The sequence below is a fragment of the Notamacropus eugenii genome, chromosome 5 (genome assembly GCF_028372415.1).
Source record: "Notamacropus eugenii isolate mMacEug1 chromosome 5, mMacEug1.pri_v2, whole genome shotgun sequence".
Taxonomy (NCBI): Eukaryota; Metazoa; Chordata; class Mammalia; order Diprotodontia; family Macropodidae; genus Notamacropus; species Notamacropus eugenii.
Window position 1 is genome coordinate 409,074,255 of NC_092876.1, and position 20,495 is coordinate 409,094,749.

The window sequence follows — 20,495 nt, forward strand, 5'->3', positions numbered from 1 at the left end:
AATTCTATTGAAATAACAGGGAAAAAAATGTTAATTCATAGACTCCAGGTTAAGAATCAAAAGTGGCACTTGAACTTAGTTTTAAAAGAAACCAGGGATTTTAGGAAGTAGAGATGAGGAAAGAATGTGTATTCCAGGCATGAGGAACAGATAACCTGGCAAAGGAGGAGATGTGGGAGATAGTGTCATAAGTGAGGAATAACTTCCTTCCATCCTTTCTTCTTCCTTCTTTTTTCCTTCCTTCCCTCCTTCTTTTTCTCCCTCCATCCTTCACTCCTTCCTTTTCCCCTTCTTTCCTTTTTTCCTTCCATCTTTCCTTTATTTCTTTCTTCCTCTTTTCCTTCCTTCTTTCCACTTTGGCTAGACTATAGAATACCTGATGAAGAGTAATATGTAATAAAACTGAAAAAGTAGGTTGTAGCCAGATTGTAAAAGACTTCAAACAGAGGCATTTGTATTTTATTTCAGAATAATAGAGAGTCAGCATATATCTTACATGGGTAGTTCTTCGGGTAGGCGTTAGGAAGCCTGTAGGTGTAATTTCAGATAAGGTCAAATCTGATGATTTGCTTTATTCAGAAATAACCACAGCAAGTTTTGCTGGAGGCCTGGATCAATTTAGATGCATAGCTCCTTATGGAGATGATGGAAGGAGTCCTAAACAGAAGTTAAAACATGTGAATTTACGTCCTAGTCGTGCCACCCTCAACTTGTGTGTTTGTGGCTAAACATCTTCACCTCTTGGAGTTTTAGTTTCATCATCTACAGGACTACAGGGTTATCTTATAGTTCTGTAATTCTATAGGGTCAGAGCAGCTAATATCCTTCTAGTTCCAAATTTATAATTTTGTGAACCTCTCTGAGACAATTTACTCATCTGTAAAGTTAGGTAGCAACACTAGCACTATTGCAAGATCATAAGAAAAATTCTTTGTGAAACCGTATAGCATCATATCAATTGCTGTGGTTGTTATGGGTAACCATTTGGATTCTGGACCTCAGCTCCCATATTTATCTCTATTTTGCCTTAGCCTCCAAGGGAGTGGGGGGTGTTCATCAGATAGTGTAGCACCACCTTGATATTTACAGCATCTACAGTGGCCATGAATATCCCAGTGAAATTCTGAACCGTGAAATACAACAGACTGTCTACGTGGAAGACAGAACCAAAACATTTATTCAGACACCAGAAAGCTAAATCCATCATAGTAACAAAAATACGCAATACACATACACAATAACAATGCAGAGGACAACACCATCCCCAAGCCTTCCCCTTGCTAGACTTCCCACAAACCAGCTCCATTAAACAAATCACAAACAAGCTCTCTGACTGCTCTCATGACTAAATTTCCTCTCAGCTCTGCTCTAGCTGTACCTCTTCCTGCTCCACCCATTCAGCAAACTCCAACCGCCACAGGCTCCATGTGACTAAAACTCATGGGACTTAGGCTTCCATGTGACTTAAGCAGCTCACATGGGCCTATTAATTAATGGGAAAGATCTTCCCTTTTAAATTACTATTACAGATAGGGACAAGCAAAAGTTGACTTTTTCCTTGAGTAATAATATGTAATATATAAAAATTGCTTATAGTAGTATATAATGTAATATATAGTATAATATAGTAATATGTAACATGGTGAAATATATAATAATAATATACAAATATTTATATATAGAACTTACTATGTGCTAGGTACTCTACTAAGTATTCTACAAATATTATCTCACTTGATCCTCACAATAGCCCTGCAAGGGAAATGCTATTATTATCCCTGTTTTTACAGATGAGGAAACTGTGGCAAGCAGAAGTGAAATGCCTTGCCCTGGGTTATGCAACTAGTAAGTGTCTGAGGTTGGATTTGAATTCAGATCTTCCTGACTATACTATGCCCAGCCCTCTAGCTACTGCACCACCTAGCTGTCTAGAGTATAGCACCTCACCCTAATTCTATACCTGTCCATATCAGGAGAAGCATCATGGCATGGTAGATAAAGAACTGTCATAGAAGCCAGAAGATTATGGATTCAGGTCCTACTTGTGACACCTACTGGCTTTTAGCTTCTCAGTGCTCTAAGCCCGTAGTCTTCACAGTGTGATTTGAAGACCCTTAGAGATCTTTTCAGGGAATCCTTGAGTCAAAATTATTTTTATAATAATTTTAAGATGTTTTAATTTTTGATAGTAAATGTCAGTAATTATAACCCAAATAAGCAACAGCTCTTTGGAGTCTTCAATAATTGTTAAAAGTGTAAGACCAAAAACTTTGAGAACCTTTGTTCTAGGCTATTCACTAAGATTGTTAAGTTGCAGAAAATGTACTGACCTGAAATGGCAGAAACCTGAGTTTCCTCATCTGGCAGTTTCCTAGACCAATAAAATCTCAAGTTCAGTTATTATCTCTGCCCTGATCTACACCATACAGGAATAGGGCTCCCCCAGAGGCGAAGAAGCAGACTTCAGAGAAGACCTGAATGCCCTTGTGAACTTTGCCTGCTTTCTCTACTTACCCCACACCCAGCCCCAACCCTGCCCCATATGAGGAAGGTTGCAGCCAAAAGTCATAAATCTCTGGTAAATGACAGTGTATTTTTTTTAGCCAAGGAGAAACCAGAAGACGCTAAGAGTACAAAAGTCAGAGAGGAAAACACTTCCTGCATAACACCTTCATTACAGTATGTAGAAATCAAGACTTCTTTTCTTGACTATGCTCAAACATTCCTTCATGAAAAAAAATGGGAAATGGTGGATTTGGAATTTCAGCGTCAGATGTATCTTTGAGATCAGAAAGGGCCCAAATAAAGTAGCCAAGTATATTCAGCTTATCACTCAACCTAGGGAAAGAGCCTTGTACCTTAGATTGATAAGTGATAGTAGTGATAACCTAACACTCTGGTAAAGCAGTGCCTGCTGGCACATTTGCTTTTCCTCTTGAATGGAGACTGGGAGAGATCCAGCCACAGTTTAGTGGAAGAGGACTATTTATTTTTATCTAATTGCTTTAGTGAGCAAAAGATCAGCCGGTTCGACATGGGTGTTAAGTTGCAACTTGAGACTTTTATAAGGGAAAAAAAACTTAAATTCTTTTTAAATTCTGCTTTTTTTCTTTTATGTTCTATATGTTTGAATTTCCTATCTACCAAAAATGTGCTTTCTTTTTTCCATGTCTGTATTTTGTGCCATTGGAGATGGTAACTAGAGTCATCTAGGCTGTCAGTTTCTGCCAGATCAGGCATGTCCAGTAGAAAGCAGACTCCAGAGAGTAAAATCTATTGTACTTCTATTCAGCATAATAGTCCCTAGGATAGTGCTTAGTACATCACTGGTGTTTAATAACTGCATGCTAATTGATTAATTGGAGGTCAGCTAGCTGGTGAAGTGGATAGAATACTGGGCTTGAAATCGAGAAGACTCATCTTCCTGAGTTCAAATCCATCCTCAAGACACTTACTAGTGTGTGACCTTGGGCAAGTCACTTAATCCTGTTTGCCTCAGTTTCCTCATCTGTAAAACGAGCTGGAGAAGGAAATCATTCTAGTACTCTTGCCAAGAAAACCCCAAATGAGATCACTCAGAGTTGGACACAACTGAAAACGACTTAACAATTGATTAATTGGTTGAATAACATGGGACTAGTTTGGGCTATAGCAGCCCTTCTTCCTGGATATATCTACGATGGGGTTTCAGTCAGAGCAGTACAAGAGCGGGCCAAGGGGCCACTTAGTTACTATATTTAAGTATGTGAAATATATTTCGGAGGCTAATATTCATCTCCATTACACAGAGAATACTAAATATAAGTACATGTGATTTAATCAGAGTGGAGAAATCTCAGTGGGGGAACTCCCTGTAGATCACCACCCACCAATCTGCAATTTAGTAGAGATATCCCAGGGAGTTACCTAAGGCATGTAGAAGTTAAAAGAGTTGTCTGGGTCATCACGAGATCATAGATTTAGAGCTGAAAGGGATCATTTAGTCCAGCCACTCTCATTTCATAGATGAAACCACTGCAGCCCAATCTCATGGCTAATAAGTATCAGATATAGATCCACACAGATTTTAAGGGTGAGAAATAGGATTTGAACCCATTGGCTTGGCACCAAAGCCCAGCACTCTCTCCACCCTACCAGACCACCTCATAGTGAAGAAAATGAGTTTAAAATCATGTCAGAAAGATTTCAGCTGGATATAAAGAAGAACTCATTAGCAGAGATTCTTAACCTTTCTTATGCCATGGACCCCTTCAGACCTTTGGCAATCTGGTGAAGCCTATGTACTTTTCCTCAGAATAATGTCTTTAAATAAATAAATTCCAGTTAAAAGTTATTGAAAACAAAGATTTTTTTTTCTTTTTCTCCATCCAAGTTCATAAACCTCTGAAATCCGTCTGCAGACCTCAGATTAAGAACCCTAGGATTAGACATTTGACCTAAAGACAAAGAACTCAGCCATTTCCAAGATCCCTTCCAGAGTCCATGAGTTCTTGAGATCCCTCACAGTTCTTTTTTGGTTCAGTGAAAAGAATGCTCAATTTGGAATCTGAAAACCTAGATATGAATCCTGACTCTACTACTTACTACCTGTGACAAGTCTTTGGGCCTCAGATTTCCTGTCTATAAAATGAAGGACTAGATGACCTGTGGTTTTTTTTCCACTCTCAAGCTATATAATCCTATCGTCTTACAAGGTTTAGTAGCTTAACTTCTTAACTTTAGTAGCTTCCCACCAGAATTTATGAAATTAACATTTTCCTTTGGGCAGGAATTAAAGGCTATCTTCCTGATGAATGTCCTTGACTTACTATAACATTTCTTTTCTACAGGGGCATGAATAAGTATACCAGCTGAAAAAGTATAGCTAGCTGGCACAGTGGAAAGAGTGTAGGACTTGGAGTCAGGGAGACCTGAGTTCAAATTCTACCTTAAACACAAACTGTGTGATGCTGGGAAAGTCACTTAGCATCTCTGTGTCTCAGTTTCTTTAACTCTAAAACTGGAATAATAACAGTGCCTGCCTCACAGGGTTATTGTGAGGATCAAATGTGTTAAGATATGCAAAGTTTTTGCAAACTTTAAACACTGTATACAGTCATTTATATTATTACTAAATAAAACCTTTTAGATATTCTGTATGCTCAAGATTTATATAATATTGCACAGAGAATTTCATGGGAATGAAAGCTAGATAACAACAGTTTCTGTATTTGTCATGCAGTTGTTATGTGGAAATATGCTTGATTTTTTTTTTCATTCCTTGGTCTTTATGCTTTGCATAAACCTTTTCTCCCATTTCCTTTTCTTTTTCAGTCAGATGTCATGGATCAGAATTTGTTAAATTTCCTTCCAGAACAGGAACATTCAGAAGTTTATAAGATACTCTCTTCTCATATGCTTGTGACCGACTCTTCCTCTCCAGAATACTTAAAATGTAAGTTTGGTTTTACTATTGGAATAGGATTTTTATTTTTGAAAAAGTGATATCTCAAGAATAGTTTCAGAAAGAGAAACTGATTGCAAAAATCATGATGCTGCATAACAAATTTTTTGTGGCCCTTAGAGATATAGCTCAAGTTTAAAGCAAAAGCTGCCATTTGATGAATTCTGAAGACAAAAAAAAGTGAGAAATGTGCTTTTTGGCAGGGTCTCACGGTACAGAGCTGGAGTCCCTGCTACTTGGGAGCCTGAAGGTGGTGTTAAGCCTGATGAGGTTATGTTGGGCTAAAGCTAATAGATGTCCACACACAGTCTGGCACAAATGTGAGCCCCTGGGTATTTGGAGGGCTGCCTAGCGAGAGGCGAACTGGCCCAGATTGGAAAAAACAGGGCGGTTTAGAACTTCTCTGCTAATCAGTATTAGGATGAGGCCCCTGAGTAGCTCCCCGCTCTTCTAAGAGAGACCAAGAAAGAAAAGAAGGAATAACTAAGTAAATAAATATTCTTTTTTTATATTTGAAATAGGAGAGAATTTGGCTTAAAAAATCACAACTCACTTTTCATGTTTAACAAAAGAATCTGTTGTGTGAAGCAGAGATTCTGCTGGTGATAATTAATTCTAGAATCCTTAACTCTCTATTCATCTTGCAAGGCCAAACAATTGCTGTGTCTATACAATGTAGAACATCTGGATGAAAAATTGAAAAATTCTATCAAAAATCCAGATGCTTTGTCTACATGATGCCAAACATCTGAATATTGAAATGCATCCGGATTTTTTAAGCAATTTTTTTTTGTTTGTTTGTTTAAAATCCAGATGTCTGGCAGCATGTAGATAAAAGATGATATCCTGATTTTTTTTTCAGGTCAGTCTTCCCATTTAGAAAGATTTTTGTCCCCATAGACACAGAGGGCAAGACCTTAAGTCCTTAATGAAATGTCTGCCATTTAGTGAAGCATATAAAATTACATTTACAAGGGTAGCAAAGATTCTTTGCCCATGTTTTCAAGTTTTAACCCATTTTCCATGACAATTTATTCTGTCATCCCTCTGTACTTCAAAGCAGGAAAAAATAAAAGAGAAAGAGAGGCTTATGTGAGTTTACTTTTAATATACCATTCAAAAGCAACCACAACTAATCTATGCTGACATAATCAACCGCAGAAATTTGTGAGCAAATCAAGACTAATTGTGTCCAAATGTGGGATATGAGATGTCTATGAAGTTTAGAAGGAGAAACCTATACAGCAAAGGTTATAAACAGGGCCTACCAGTCAGTCATAATGAGAGAAATATCCTGGCAGTGTCTGAGCAGACTAAATTCACGTAGGAGTTTTCACAAAGACACCACTTGTTTAGTCTAGTTTCTGTGTAATGCTCATATCTCCTCTCTCCCTTCCTTTTCTTTTTAATGATCCAGCTGACAACGATTTAGAATTTTATTGTCATCTTCTCAGAGGCAGTTTGAACCCAAAGGAATTTCCAACATATGAATACATAAAATTTGTAGGAAATTTTCGGTCCTACAACAATGGTAAGCTTTAATTGTCATATCCATGTTTTGGTGCCTTTTATCATGCAAACGTGCACATTGGGGCAAAGGAATAGCAGGATACAGAGGAGGGAGAATGTATTTTTCAGATTTTGGCTTGAATTTTAGAGCCCTTGAAATACATTCTTCTATACATAAAAAGTACCAGCAGCTTTGACGGGAATATGCCCCCACGTTGATTTGTGCCAGTTCCAAGGTCCCACTGACATTCAGGTTATTCATTTATTTATTTCTGGTTGATAAAATAATCATGCACTTTAATAGAAACAACTCATGGTTAATAAAGAACAGGCTTTTAGTCTACATACACACGTGGGCTTAAATAGTCCTTTTTTTTTTTCCACTCAAACATCCAGAAACTTGGATTCTCCCTTTTCTCCCCTTGTGGTGAAATGTCTCAATCCTTACGGCTTAATAATATAGACTGAATTGACTTAAATTTCTTTCTAAATAGGTAGAGGGACATATGCTGTTTTAGCAATCTCTTAACACATTCATAGTGTGGACAGTCTGAACTTTAAGATCCAATGGCATTAGCATGGCTTTGGTCCAGCAGAATCATAGTGGGTTACTTTAGTTAATTTTTATTGACTATGACAATAAGTTCAGAGTTCAGCGAGGCAGATACAGCAAACATCATGACTAAAGCTATTATCTGTGTGCCAAGTCATTTCTGTTTTGTGTCTATCCCTCTCTGCTTTCCTCTTCTCATCCCCTCCCCTCCTCCCCATGGCATCATACAGACAAAGCACCTGAATTTTTGATAGAATTTTTCAGTTTTTCATCCAGTGGAATGATTAAGAATAACAAATCTCTTAAAATAACCTTTAATAATCTAGAACAAGAAACTTCAATTTTTGAAAAGCAGGCTATTTGCCTGAATTACCTAGTTAAGTGCTGCTTCACTTATATACTTCAGTGTATCTGGAGAATGCTAGTCTTCAAAACAGACATATAAACCCCCAAATTTATTTTCACTTTTGACCCAAGTAAAATTTGAACCTGGGGTTCTTTTGAGTGATCTAAAATGCCATTGGATCATGGATCTAGAGCTGAGTGGGTCCTCAGAGGCTACTAGTCGAGCCCCTTCATTTGGCAGATTAAGAAACTGAGACCACAGAGTTTAAGTGACTTGCCCAAAGTTACACATGTAACAAGCATCAGTTTTAGGATTTGAACCCAGGTTCTCTGACTTCAGAAACAATATTCTTTCCACCATGCCAGTCTTCTTTCTCATCAACATTACAATTCCTTATTTAAAGAGTTTTGTTTTCAGAACTATTTGGGAAGTAGAGGAGCTTCATTTATTGATCAGTCAACAAGCATTGCTTTTTATATGTGGATATTGTGCTCAATTCTCAGGAAACTGATAAAAATGAAAGACAGTCTATATCTCCTCAGGTAGCTTACATTCTATCAGGGTATTTACTGTTCGATAAATCTTACCACCAAACTAGAAACTTGCCACTTTTTTCCTAAAACACCAAAAGGGAAAGGAAAAAAAATAGGGATTTTTAGCAGGAAAAAATAGGGAGGAGGGGAGGAGATGAGATGAGAAGAGGAAAACAGAGAGGGATGGACACAAAATGGAAATGATTTGGCACACAGATAACGACTTCGGTCATGATTTTTGGTGCTTCTGCCTTGGTGAACTCTGAACTTATTGTCATAGCCAATAAAAGTTAACTAACCCACTATGATCCTGCTGAACCAAAGCCACACTAATGCCATTGGATCCTAAAGAGATCAGACTGTCCAATTTCATCAGTCAATAGCGGTGTCTTCTGTTTTCCATATTATTTGCATATATTTATGTGCTTAAAAGGCCCTAATAGAAATCTATATATGTGTGTGTGTGTATACATATATATCTATATATATAGATATATATATCTATATATATATATAAAATATGAATCTGCTGCAACTATTTTCAAATGCTCTATTCAGGGCCTGGTACATATGTTTGAACTATGCAAGTGTAGTTTAAATATAGTAATAGGAATATTGCTAAGAGAGCTCTCTTCCCGACTTTTCCTGGTTGCCTTTGCCCCCAACTGACGTCAGAGGCAGTACCTGTCCAGAATAGAGCCCTCCTACCCTTTGGCTTCAGGTGTTATGAAACCAGAAGCAGCAATCTATCAACCAAAACAAGTCTGCGGACAGTTAAGACTCAACTTGTCTTTACATAGAACCATGAGCCAAAATTGACTAGTCAGCCCATACAATCTAGCAAGCACTTACTAAGCACTTGCTATATGCAAAACACTGAGCTAGGAGTTGAGCATACACAGCCAAATGAAAAGCAGTCCCACCTTCAGGGAGCTTATATTCATTCTGCTGTACAATATGTATAGATAGAAGGTCCTGTTGTGATCACAGCGTTGTTACTTGAGTCTTGAGTCTCCACCATTAAACCGAGTTGTGATTTGTTTTATTTCAGACATGTGATTCACTGGCATAGGGAGCCTCCAATGAGGAAATCCCCTGTACCAAAGCAGCTCAGCAGCTATTTGTCACCTTGTCATCTTAGAAAGTTGCCCGGGACGTTTAGAGGTGAAGCGATTTACCCAAGGTTACCCAGCCAGTATATGTAAGAGGCAGGATTTGAACTCAATCCTGGATTTTTACCCATTAAGTTAAGGGATGTTCTTCTTTGTTTTTCCAGTGATTTAAGCTAGCCATATATGTTAGAGACAGGACCTTAACTCTTGTATTTCCTGACTCCAAAGCAAAATCTATTAAATGCATGACTGCCCCTCCATCAGTTGTGTGTGACAGCAAGAAAATGTTCACCCACAAATAGACCCCTGGGAGAAATAGTCCCCACTGAAACACACTCTTCCTTAACAGTAGCATCTCTTCCTCCTCATTAGGTTAACATCTTTGTTGGTCTATCTCTCACTAATTGTTGGTCCAAGCCCCTAAGAGGACTATTTGAATTTCAAAGAATTTAGAGAGGACCTTGAAAAAATATATGAAAACCTGGATATTTTTGCAACATTGATCGTCTTTGACTGGTGCTGTGAAAAGTAAATTTGAAGTGAAGGATGCTATATCCTATCATTCAATTTTGTTGAAAAAAAATGCAAGTAAAACCAGCCTAAGAATTAGTACCACATAGTTTAATTTAAGAAGTAAATTTTATTAAATATAAAATAAATAAATAGTTTTAATTTCTTTTTCAAGTTAAAGTTCCAATTTAACCTTTTCCCCACTGTTTCCCACAAAATGTTGGTCCAACTTTATGTAGATTAATTTAAAGTGAGCTTTTTTCCAGTACCATTTATTCTGTAATAACAATACACTTAACTTAATGTACTTAACTTTATGCATGCTTATTTGAGCAGAGAGACAGTGCCATCAGCTAGGGGAAATCAGAAAGAAAAAGTGCATCAGCCGAGCATTGAAGGGAATTAAGGAATTCTGAGAGGTAGAGATGAGGAGGGAATGTATTTCATTCATTCAAAGGCATGGACATAAGAGTTTTATTGTTATTAAGTCATTTCTGTTGTGTCCAACTCTTACTGATCTCTTGTTGGAGTTTTCTTCGACATGAGATAGAATTTGAAATTTAAAGAAATAGCGTATTCAATTGAAACATGAAATGTGTGAAAGGAATGCAAGTTAAATAATCTGGAAAGGTCAACTGGAACCAAATTGTGAAGAACTTTGAATTCCAAGCTAAAAAGTTTCTGTTATATCCTAGAGGTATTAGGAAACCACCAAAGGTACTTTATCAGAACAGTGACATATTCACACTTGCAAGACTAACCAATGTTTTCTAGAAACAAGGGAAAGGATTTCTACACTAGGCTAGCATGCTTATTTAGGTCCACCTTAGTGGTAGGTTTGGATTGAGTAGGGTTTGGACCAAATCAGTCTCCAGATGTACAAAGCAATAGGTTAGTAACAGAGATGAAAATAGGAACAAAGGATAAAGTTAACTAAGCTCAAATAGGTAGACCCCATGCTATACTCAGTCCCTGCTCCAATTCTCAGATCAATGAAATGAAGCTGTTAGTGGAGACAATGTGGACTGCCCTTCCAGAGTTCAGAGTACTTGAAGGGAAACTCCACCCTGCCTCTCCTTCCTCCTAGTATTTGTTGGAGTGATAAGAAATCAGCTTCCTTTGCTACTCCTTAAATTAAACATACTAGAGAGAAATTAGAGTCAGACCACCTTTAGTTGGAAGTGGCTGCGAGTCTTGGTCCCTGTGCATCCAGTGAATATTTTGTTGAATAAAGACAGGAACTGAATAGTTATTATGTGAGCCCTCTATCTGTAAAAACCCCTCTGTAGAGTTTCTGATTTCCCATGCCTCTTGGGGAGTCCCAGGTGACAGCAAAGGAAATCCTGAGATCATCACAGGGTACTGATTTACATTCTAACACATACACACATTTTTAGTGACCCTTTCAGATTTACCTTCTATCTGGTCTAATGTAAACAGTTTTTAAAGCTTTTTCTTAAGGTACTTGAATAACAGCAACTTTTGGGGTCATGTGGGGGTGTCCAGACTTATGATTTCATCCAAATAGGCAACTCTCAGTGAGGAAACTCTCTTCACCAGTGCCAATCTTCCATGGCCGTACAATAATGGCTTAAAGGGTTGCCTGGGGGCACTGAAAGGTTAAAGGAGTTGGGCTGAGGAGGGGGAGAATCACATGGCCAGCATTGTCTGAGGCAGCAATTGAGCCCAAGTTTTCTTGCCTCTTAGGCTGATTTTTTCTCCAATATACTACACTACCTCTTATCATAATCACATTATAGCCCTTGAAACAGCATAGTATATCCTAGATGCAAGCATGAATTGATAGGAAAATCTGAATGAACCCTGGCATGTATGTGTATGTACGTATGTATTTATATGCGTACCTGTGTAATTAAAGAAAACCTACCTACTGTATAATTGGCTGATAAGCTATAAAGATTGAATCCTTTGTGAAATTACATTTCCAAAATCTCATTAAGATGATGCTGAATTTCCCTGTGGAGTTTGCTGCCATTTATCATGTTTTAGACATTTTCAGGGAAATACATAGGCTTAATTTTGGATACCTGAAACTTATTTCATTGGCTGGGTTTCATTTACTCTTTTGTCAAGTTGATACTGTGTTTGCCTGAAAAAAATGTGTTGAATAACGTGTGATTTTCTTTAGAAGGGGTGTGGGAAGAGTGCTACTGTTGTGAACATTGGAAGTGGGAAGTTTAAAGATGAAAGAATTAAGTTTTTTAGAGCCCATTTTACAAACCAAAAACAAGATGCTTTTCTTTGGACTAGGAAAAACATATTCTACATTCTCCAGTGACTGAGATTATTGAATACCATCCCGGGGTGATCCTGAACTATGGAACAGAGAAAGAACAGTACCTAGACCAAGAATTCTCATCCTGGGGTCCATGAACTTTTATAAAATTTTGATAATTATATTTCAATACATTTGGTTTCCTTGCTAATCCAAAATATTTTATTTTATGCATTTAAATACATCAGCCTGAGAAGTCTTCTATAAACATCACCAGTTTGACAGATGTGTTCATGCACATTCAGGAAAGGTCAAGAACCTCTGATAGAGAGTATTCCTGTACCCTTTTTTTCTTTTAGGTCTGCCCCTTCCACCGTAGTGTCCTCGTTTTAGGCACCTAGTACCTTTTGTGCTATTTCCTTACTTTAGTGCCCTATCTAGACCTTGCTTCCCTGGAAATACCCCAAACTCTTTTCATCTCCATCTCCCTGTTATAGATCACCTCTTAGAATAATGTGGTCCAATGGAAAGACCTCTGGATTTAGAGATGAAGCATTTCGGTTCTAGTTTTGCCTCTGCTACTTATTACCAGTGCAACCTTGGGCAAATCACATGGCTTCACTAGACCTCAGTTTCCTTATTTGTAAAATGAGGAGATTAGACTAGATGACCTCTGAAAGTGCTTACAGATCTAAATCTATTACAATCCCTTTAGGACCCTTTCAGGTAATGGCCGGGGAGGGGGGGAATAGAAGAGGGGAAAATATTTTAAATCAATGTGAGCTAAAATATTAATGAGTGATTGTGACTTACTATGTTACTTCTCCCAGATAACATTTTAAGTTTAAAAAAGATCTTAAAATAACTTCCAACAAACACTTTGTCAGCATCAGTGAGAGAAATTTGGACTAAGGAAGACCTTTACATGACTCAGAAATAACCATGCAAACAATTCTCTATCTACTTTCAAGGGCTTCCCTGACAATTCAGAAGTTTTTCTGATTACTATTCAGAATACCCAGCAGGATGCTAGGTACCTAGAAATGCACACTTAACATGAATTTCGGCCAAGAGTCAGGAAGGGGAAGTACCTTTGCTTGAGTTACCCAGACTGATTTATCCATTTGGACAGTTCCAAATTCAGCAGGTAATTGTGCAACTCTTCCTCCCACCCACCCAGTTCTGTTTGACTTCTAGCTATATCAACACAGCAGCCATTGCTCAAACACTTTAGCAAAATAGAGCTTTCTCTTACCCCAGTATTTGTACATGTTGGTCACTCCTTGGGAAAAGCACTTCATCATCTGCCACAGATGTTCTAAGAGAAAGGTTAGGGGAAAACCTCTATTATTTTTTAACCGGGATTTTTGATAAATATCAGAAGTGTATTTTTTTGTTTATCTGGAAACAAAAAGAGAAATTCATCTTTAATTATAGATTTTCCATTTTTATAAAATTTCAAGCTAAGCCAGTCAGTGTAAAGCTTCCTAGAAAAATACAAGCTGGATTTGTATCCACATCTCCCTTCATCTTCATTTATAAAAATTGTCTTTATTCTTCGTGACATCTGTGTTATAGAGGTGAACATTAACCACTTGCCTGGACAAGTGCTTTTTGTTCTGTCTTCCTGAAATAGGTTTGAAATAAAATTATCTTGGCCTGAGCTACCTAGTTGCATTGCCCAGTGGAGAAAATACTACATCTGTTGAAGAAACTTATCCTTTCTCACTCCCTGAAATGTCTTCTGAATCATAATTGGTGAAGTTTTTCATTCCATACCACAGTCCTTTTTCCCATCTTGCCCCTCCAGCCAATCTTGTTCCACTTTATTTGGATGGAAATGATTGGATTCTTTTTAAAGGGTTGATAAATTTTGATTTAACATGCCCTAATAAGTTGACAAAAATTGTCAGATGATAACATTATGCCAAAAAGAAGGCACTCCTTCATTATGTCTCTAATTCTCCTCCCTCAGAATTGGAATCAAATATTTGTCTGTCTGAGATCCAAAAAGCAGTATTTCAAAAGTGTCTGGTATGGTTCCAAATAGGTCACCCTCAGTAAACATTCCCCTCCAGGCTTTCCAGAAACCACACACCACAGTATAAAAGTTTCCCTGCCCTCATTTTACCTACCAGTTTCTAACCACACACCCAAAGTTGAAATTCACATCTGGCAAAATTTAGGCTTTTCAACTTATACAGCACTCGGGTTTCATATGTTTCATGGGATTTATTAATAGAAATAAATAACCTGCCTGAGGTTGCTTCATTTTATGATTTTGGATAATCTCTCTTTTTTTCTTAACTGAGTTGTATTTTATTGAGATGTCTTAGGTAAAAGAACAAGTTGGCCATTGTGCCTGACCACTCTGCGGTTGAAGATTTAAATCTGGCAGCCGGTAGAACTATCTTCATCGGTGTTTCCAACCCCATTTATTAATGTTCCTAGAAATGAGAAGCAAAGAGCGCCCTCTAACTTTATGGAGAAGTTTCTTTTCCTCTCTCTCTAAACTGCATAGTCTGCAAGATTTGTTATTTGAAGAGTTAATATCGTCATCCAGAATAGACTGTGATCAAAAGTTACTATCTTGCTGTACACAATCCTAAAATATCCTAAGCTCTCTACATAAAAAGATGCTATGAAAACTGAGCAAATTAAAATTAGAAGGACATTTATACTGCTCATCCAAGTATCTTCCTGCTTTCTTTTCCTAGATAATGGACCCATTCTATATGTGGCATCCCTGTTGTTTCTAGGATAAAATACATACTTCTCTGTTTGGCATTTAAAACCCTTCATAAACTGCCTCCATTCTTGCCATCCTGAATTCCAGATTAATCTCCCTCACAATCTGTAGTCCAGCTAAACTGACCTATTTGGCCATGTGATAGCAAAAACTCAGAAAATGTAGGGAGTGGTAGGTTTTTTAAATGTTCCTAAAATTCCTTATGAGAAATAATTAACCCAAACAGACTCCATCTAAGTCCCTTATACAATTTTCGGCCTCTCACCCATCATCCCCTTGTCTGTCTCTGTGCTAAGCAAGTGTGGGAAAGGAGAGAACAAAAATTACCTTGGCATGTCAGACAGCCCCCGTCGGCCAGAAATGGGCTACGTTATTTTGCTGATGTCCTCTAAAAAGCCCAATAACCTAGCTATTCGTAATGCATTCAAGTAAGCATATTGTGAAGAGGGAAAAGACAAGACAGAAAATTGTGCTTAATTAGTGGGAGATGATTCCTCATGAATGCACAGAAGATTACTTTTCCGTGAAAATTTCATAACAGTGGCCTGAACTGTTTGAACATTTGTCACAAATGGGAATTTGGGACTTTTATTCTTCCTTTAACAACAAAAAAAGTATGTATTGTTTCTTGTCATTTTATCTAAACTAAGTCTTTCACAGAAGTACACCTGCTTTTTGTGTGTGTGTGTGTGTGTGTGTGTGTGTGTGTATGTATGTGTGTGTGTTTGTTCATTCAGGAAAGTGCTGATAAAATTATTTGTCTCTATCCTTATAGGCTATTAGCTGTTACCCTACAGCTGTTGTATCCAATTCATCACATACAGGCCATCTCTGATCCGAATACATAATTGTTTAGTCTTAATGTAAGATACAATAAAAATGGAAGGAAGCCAGAAAATCCCCATTTCTCTTCACAAGCTGTTAAGCAGCAGTTTTAAAATATCCCATTCCCATTTTTACCCTCAGGTTCCACCTTGTATTCCTTTAACAACAAATCCCCAGACTACCTAAAAGCTCTCCTGTCTGACCTCTACCCCTAACCTCTCCAACCTCCTATCATTGCTGATTTGGGGGTTCTCCTTTATTTGACTTATGTAAATGATAAATCTGGTCTTTTCTGTTCTTAGAAGATCCTTCTTGACCTTTTGGGTTACTTCAGTCAGCTGGTGATGGAGCTAGTTAAGCTTCTTTCTTTAATGAAAGTGTCCTCCTGGTCCAAAGAAAACGGATCGTATTCAGGGAAAGGAACAGTGATAGAAGGTGTAACAGGAAAAATTGAGCTTTATAGATTCTTCCAAAGGTTTGATCCTCAGGTTGGAACAGAGTACCTGCCTTCATCTATAGTACTGGTATCAAAGCTTCTGTGTTCAAAGGCTGTACCAGAAACTCACAACCTCTGGTAATAAAAATGAAAATTAGAAAGCCCCCAATATAGACCTGGTCACAAACTTTGTCTTCTGAAGGCCATGAAGGATTATTACAAGATTAACCATGGAGTGGAGGGGGTTTTTTTTGGTCTAAGCAATTGTCATGGACAGACAGAAAAAGACCCACATTTGAAGTAAGCAGGAATTAGAGTAATTCTGTATCTTATTTAGAGGAGGAAAAAATAAATTTATGTTAACCAGCCATCTAATAATCAAAGGCAGCTGGTGAATTATCCAGACAATTGTCTGAATTCTTCACCTGGCTTTGAAAGTAGTCAAAAGTCTGATCACACCAAGCTCCTTTTCACTTGTTGGCTAATTCCATCAAAGGCTTGGGAAAGCTAGATATCTTTTTCTCCCCAAAATCAAAGAAAACTAGATTTTTTTCCCCTTTATGTCAAGTTAGACAATTAATTAAATCTCTAATTAATACTCCTAAGGTGATTTAGGATGAAGGATGCTAGAAAAGTTTTTTTAAGTGATAAATATGATTAAATCTTGGTGTGCAGATTATTCCTGTGTTTATCTGTAGGATATATAAGGAGACTCCTACTGTGAGTAAAAACATTTCAAAGGCAATTTGCAAAATGTTTGAAGTAATTCGTTAAGTTTCACTGCTGATTTACTATCATCCCTGATCAAGTTTAAATTGTATGGGCAGAATCTTATTTGAAGGAATTGTGTTTTGTCATTCCCATTAATAAAGTAACTTTATCAGATCGATAGCTATGCATAGATCATTAAACTTCCATAACTGAGCTTGGAATTTCACCTGAAAAACCCTAGAACTTTAAAATCCCCATTGGATGAAGGAACTACTAAGAATGGAGCTGGGAGAAGGATAGCACGGCCAGAATAAAACCATGCCTACATCTGCTTTATTTCCACTGCCCAAATTCACATCCTCATATGAAGTGGCATTTGTAATAAGAGGAAATGACTAGCAGGGGCAGGTGTTTCCTGTTTCCTTTTTCTTTCCTCCTTTCCTCACCCACATCATATTATAGAAGAAAACCCTTGCTGACTGAGCAGGTAAACTCAGCATACCAATTGGTGGACAGGTGGTTTAGAAAGCTTTTACTTAAAATCTTTGGGTTAACACTCAGTCTTTGTACCCCCAAAAAGTGAAGGGACGAGATACAAGGTTTCAGTTACTATGCCATTGTTTAGCTAATCCTGTCTCTAGGAGGAGAATATTTCACATCTGGGAATTTTTTTTAAATATTATACAAAAAATGCAGATGTTCACATCTGCAGTATGTTTCCTAGTGTGCCCCCACCCCCACCCATAGGCTTTTTGGCTCAGTCTATAAAAGGATCTACAACGATCTAAACTGATTAATGACAGATGTGAATTCTCTACAGGCCACTTATTTTTTATCTCTCACACATTTTGTTATTCTTGTTTTGAAACATTTATTGGTGCCGGTTTGAATGAATCCTGAAAGCATCTGTAATAAATTGGCTTTACTCATGTTAGTGAACAGAAGCCCATATTACAAAGCCATTTAGAAAACATGAACTAACAGCAACAACAAATGCATAAAATAAAAATTCCTGGAAAGCTTAAAATACAAAGAGGGGCTCTGAGACAATCTCAAAAATGTGCTTCTCTCTTATATAATACACAGTACATCTTTGTCATTATTGCATAGGATCATAAATTTAAGGATGGAAATAGAGGACAAAAATAAATATGTTTAGGAGAGGACTACATAGCAGCTAGATCTGTGTTTTCATTGACATAGGAATTGCCCCAGAATAGGAAACCCCTCTCTACAAATCTAAGTCACTACCTACTTTGCAATTTAGAATCTTAAAAAGTTATCTAGAACACTTAGCAGCTAAGTATGTGACTTACCCTGGGTCACACAGAAAACATGTATCAGAGTTAGGACTTGAGGCCAGCTCTGTATCCACTATACCACACTGCCATCACAACCATGCTTAAAATTTGTAAATTCAGAAATATATTCTGTAGGACAGTATTGACTACAGTTGAAAAAAAAATTAAGCCCAATTCTAATGGTTTCTTTTAATATAGAAGTGACCCTGAGGGTATTTTCTCTAAAGTATAAACTTTGGTAGATTATATCATGCAGAAAGAGTATGGCCCCAGTAATAGTCTGAGTCTGTTTTCCAAGGACCAACCTAGATAAGTGCAGGCAGGCTCATCAAAATTAGTCTGGTTACTTGGTAGTAAAAATTTTTGGCCATGGTAGCGCATGAAACAAAATAATATACTATTCTCTGTGTGGGCTTATAAAGAAGACAGCAGAGTATAGCCATGCTATTATATAAGAACAGAAGGTTTTTGAGGGCAGCACGTACATTACTTTTCTGTTTGTATCTCTGACATGTAGTAATGCTTAGTGAATAGGCCTCTTTAAGAAGTAGCCAGGGGATTGTCCCTTTAATGAGGCATAGAAAAAAATAATAAGGCATTGCCTCACCTAAGTGAGTTCCTGAATAGACCTTGGCCCCTTTAGACCAGTGTATCCTGAGTCATCTCCAGTCATCCTGATGAATATCTGGTCACTGGATTCAGATGACTCTGGAGGAGAAGTGAGGCTAGTGACCTGCACAGCCCTCCCTCACTCAAAACAAAGTCAAGTGCAAGTCACGTCATCATTTCTCCGAGGGCATGGTCTTCTTTGGCAACGAAGGATGAGCATAATGATATAGTAGGTGCTTAATTTGTAAATAAATGCCAGTTGAACTTTGGTCATGAGATTACTATCATTTCTCATATTAAAAAAAAAAAAAAAAGCTGAGATGCCTCCCCCTAAGACATGATGGTGGGAGTTTTAACTCCATATGCATGCTTCCACCGTTTTGACGTTTTATGTGACCAATGTGACCATTCAGGCAAGGCAGGTGTGCTAAACTTTTAGCTTGCTTTTTTTTTTCTCTCTCCAGTGCCTAGCCCCTCTTGTAACGGCTTTGACAATACAGTGACAAGGGCTTATCGCTCACCACTAGGAAAGCAGATATGCTTCATCGCAACTGTTCGTCTGGCCACACCTCAGTTTCTAAAGGCAAGTACCTTGTATGAGACATTAGTCATGGGAGATGCTCAGAAACATTGTATGTTCTTGAACTTCCCACATCAGGGCTGTATCCTGTCCCGTTGTTCCCCACATCAGTCAAACTCTAGATAATCCAAACAAAGGATAGATAATTTAGAGAGATATCTGGGTTACAAAGTCACTGTAGAACTCCACAGCCAGATCAAAAGGTAGCATATGGCCTATCTCCTGACAACTGCTTTTATTTGCCTTTCTTTGTATCCCCTAATACTTAGCACAATGCCTGGAATATATTAGGTACTCAGCGTATGCTTGTTTACTGACTGACTAACCTAATGATTTCCCATTTTTAAAAAAAATATATCTTATCTTGCTTCTTCCATTTGACATCCATTCTCCTAGGGAAAATATTTTAGTTTTGGGGAGTGGGATGGCAGGGAGGAGAGAAGAAGGAATGATAGATAGGGGGAGAATACTTAGGAAAAAGCTAAGTCCGTAATCCATCTATGTCAAATTTTTGTTTCCAAGTTTCCCTTTCACTTATCACTTAGGATTTTGTCAAATATTCACCTTTACTGTCACCCAGTTCCCGTTCATAGCCAAATAATATTTTAAGACAGCAGTTGACTAAAGGCCAAAGTATAAAAATGTGTTTTCATTGGTCTTGTGGGCCTTACCCCCAACCACACCTATATTAATAGCATTGACCTAGTATTTTATGGTTTGCCAAGCACTGTGCAAGTATTATCTCACATTTTCCTCCCAACCACTCCAGGAGGTAGATGCTGTCATACTATCTTCATTTTACAGAAGAGAAAACTGAGGTTGGCAGGGGTTTAAATTACTTGCCCAAGGTCACACAAGCTAATAAGTGTCTGAGGCTGGATTTGAACTCAGGTATTTCTGATCCCAAGTCAAAATTTAATATTAATATCTTTAAGAGCAGGAATGAGAATCAAGTATATATCAGGTTGGAAAAATGGAAATCTTTGGTTCTTACAGAGTTATTTTGTCTTATGAATGTTAATGTTGCCTGAAATTAACATGG

At 37.7% G+C, this 20,495-nt stretch overlaps 1 protein-coding gene across 8 annotated transcripts in view; it reads left to right on the top strand.

Annotated features, from left to right (window-relative positions):
• NPAS2 (neuronal PAS domain protein 2) overlaps positions 1–20,495 on the top strand; it is a 244,707-nt gene that overhangs the window by 185,996 nt on the left and 38,216 nt on the right. For 7 of the 8 annotated variants that reach the window (XM_072614678.1, XM_072614675.1, XM_072614680.1 and 4 more), the window contains 3 exons: positions 5,314–5,434; positions 6,861–6,974; positions 19,338–19,456. In XM_072614678.1, the coding sequence (XP_072470779.1) occupies positions 5,314–5,434; positions 6,861–6,974; positions 19,338–19,456 (354 nt within the window). The remainder of the gene's footprint in view (positions 1–5,313; positions 5,435–6,860; positions 6,975–19,337; positions 19,457–20,495) is intronic. The other variant, XM_072614681.1, reaches the window with a different exon arrangement.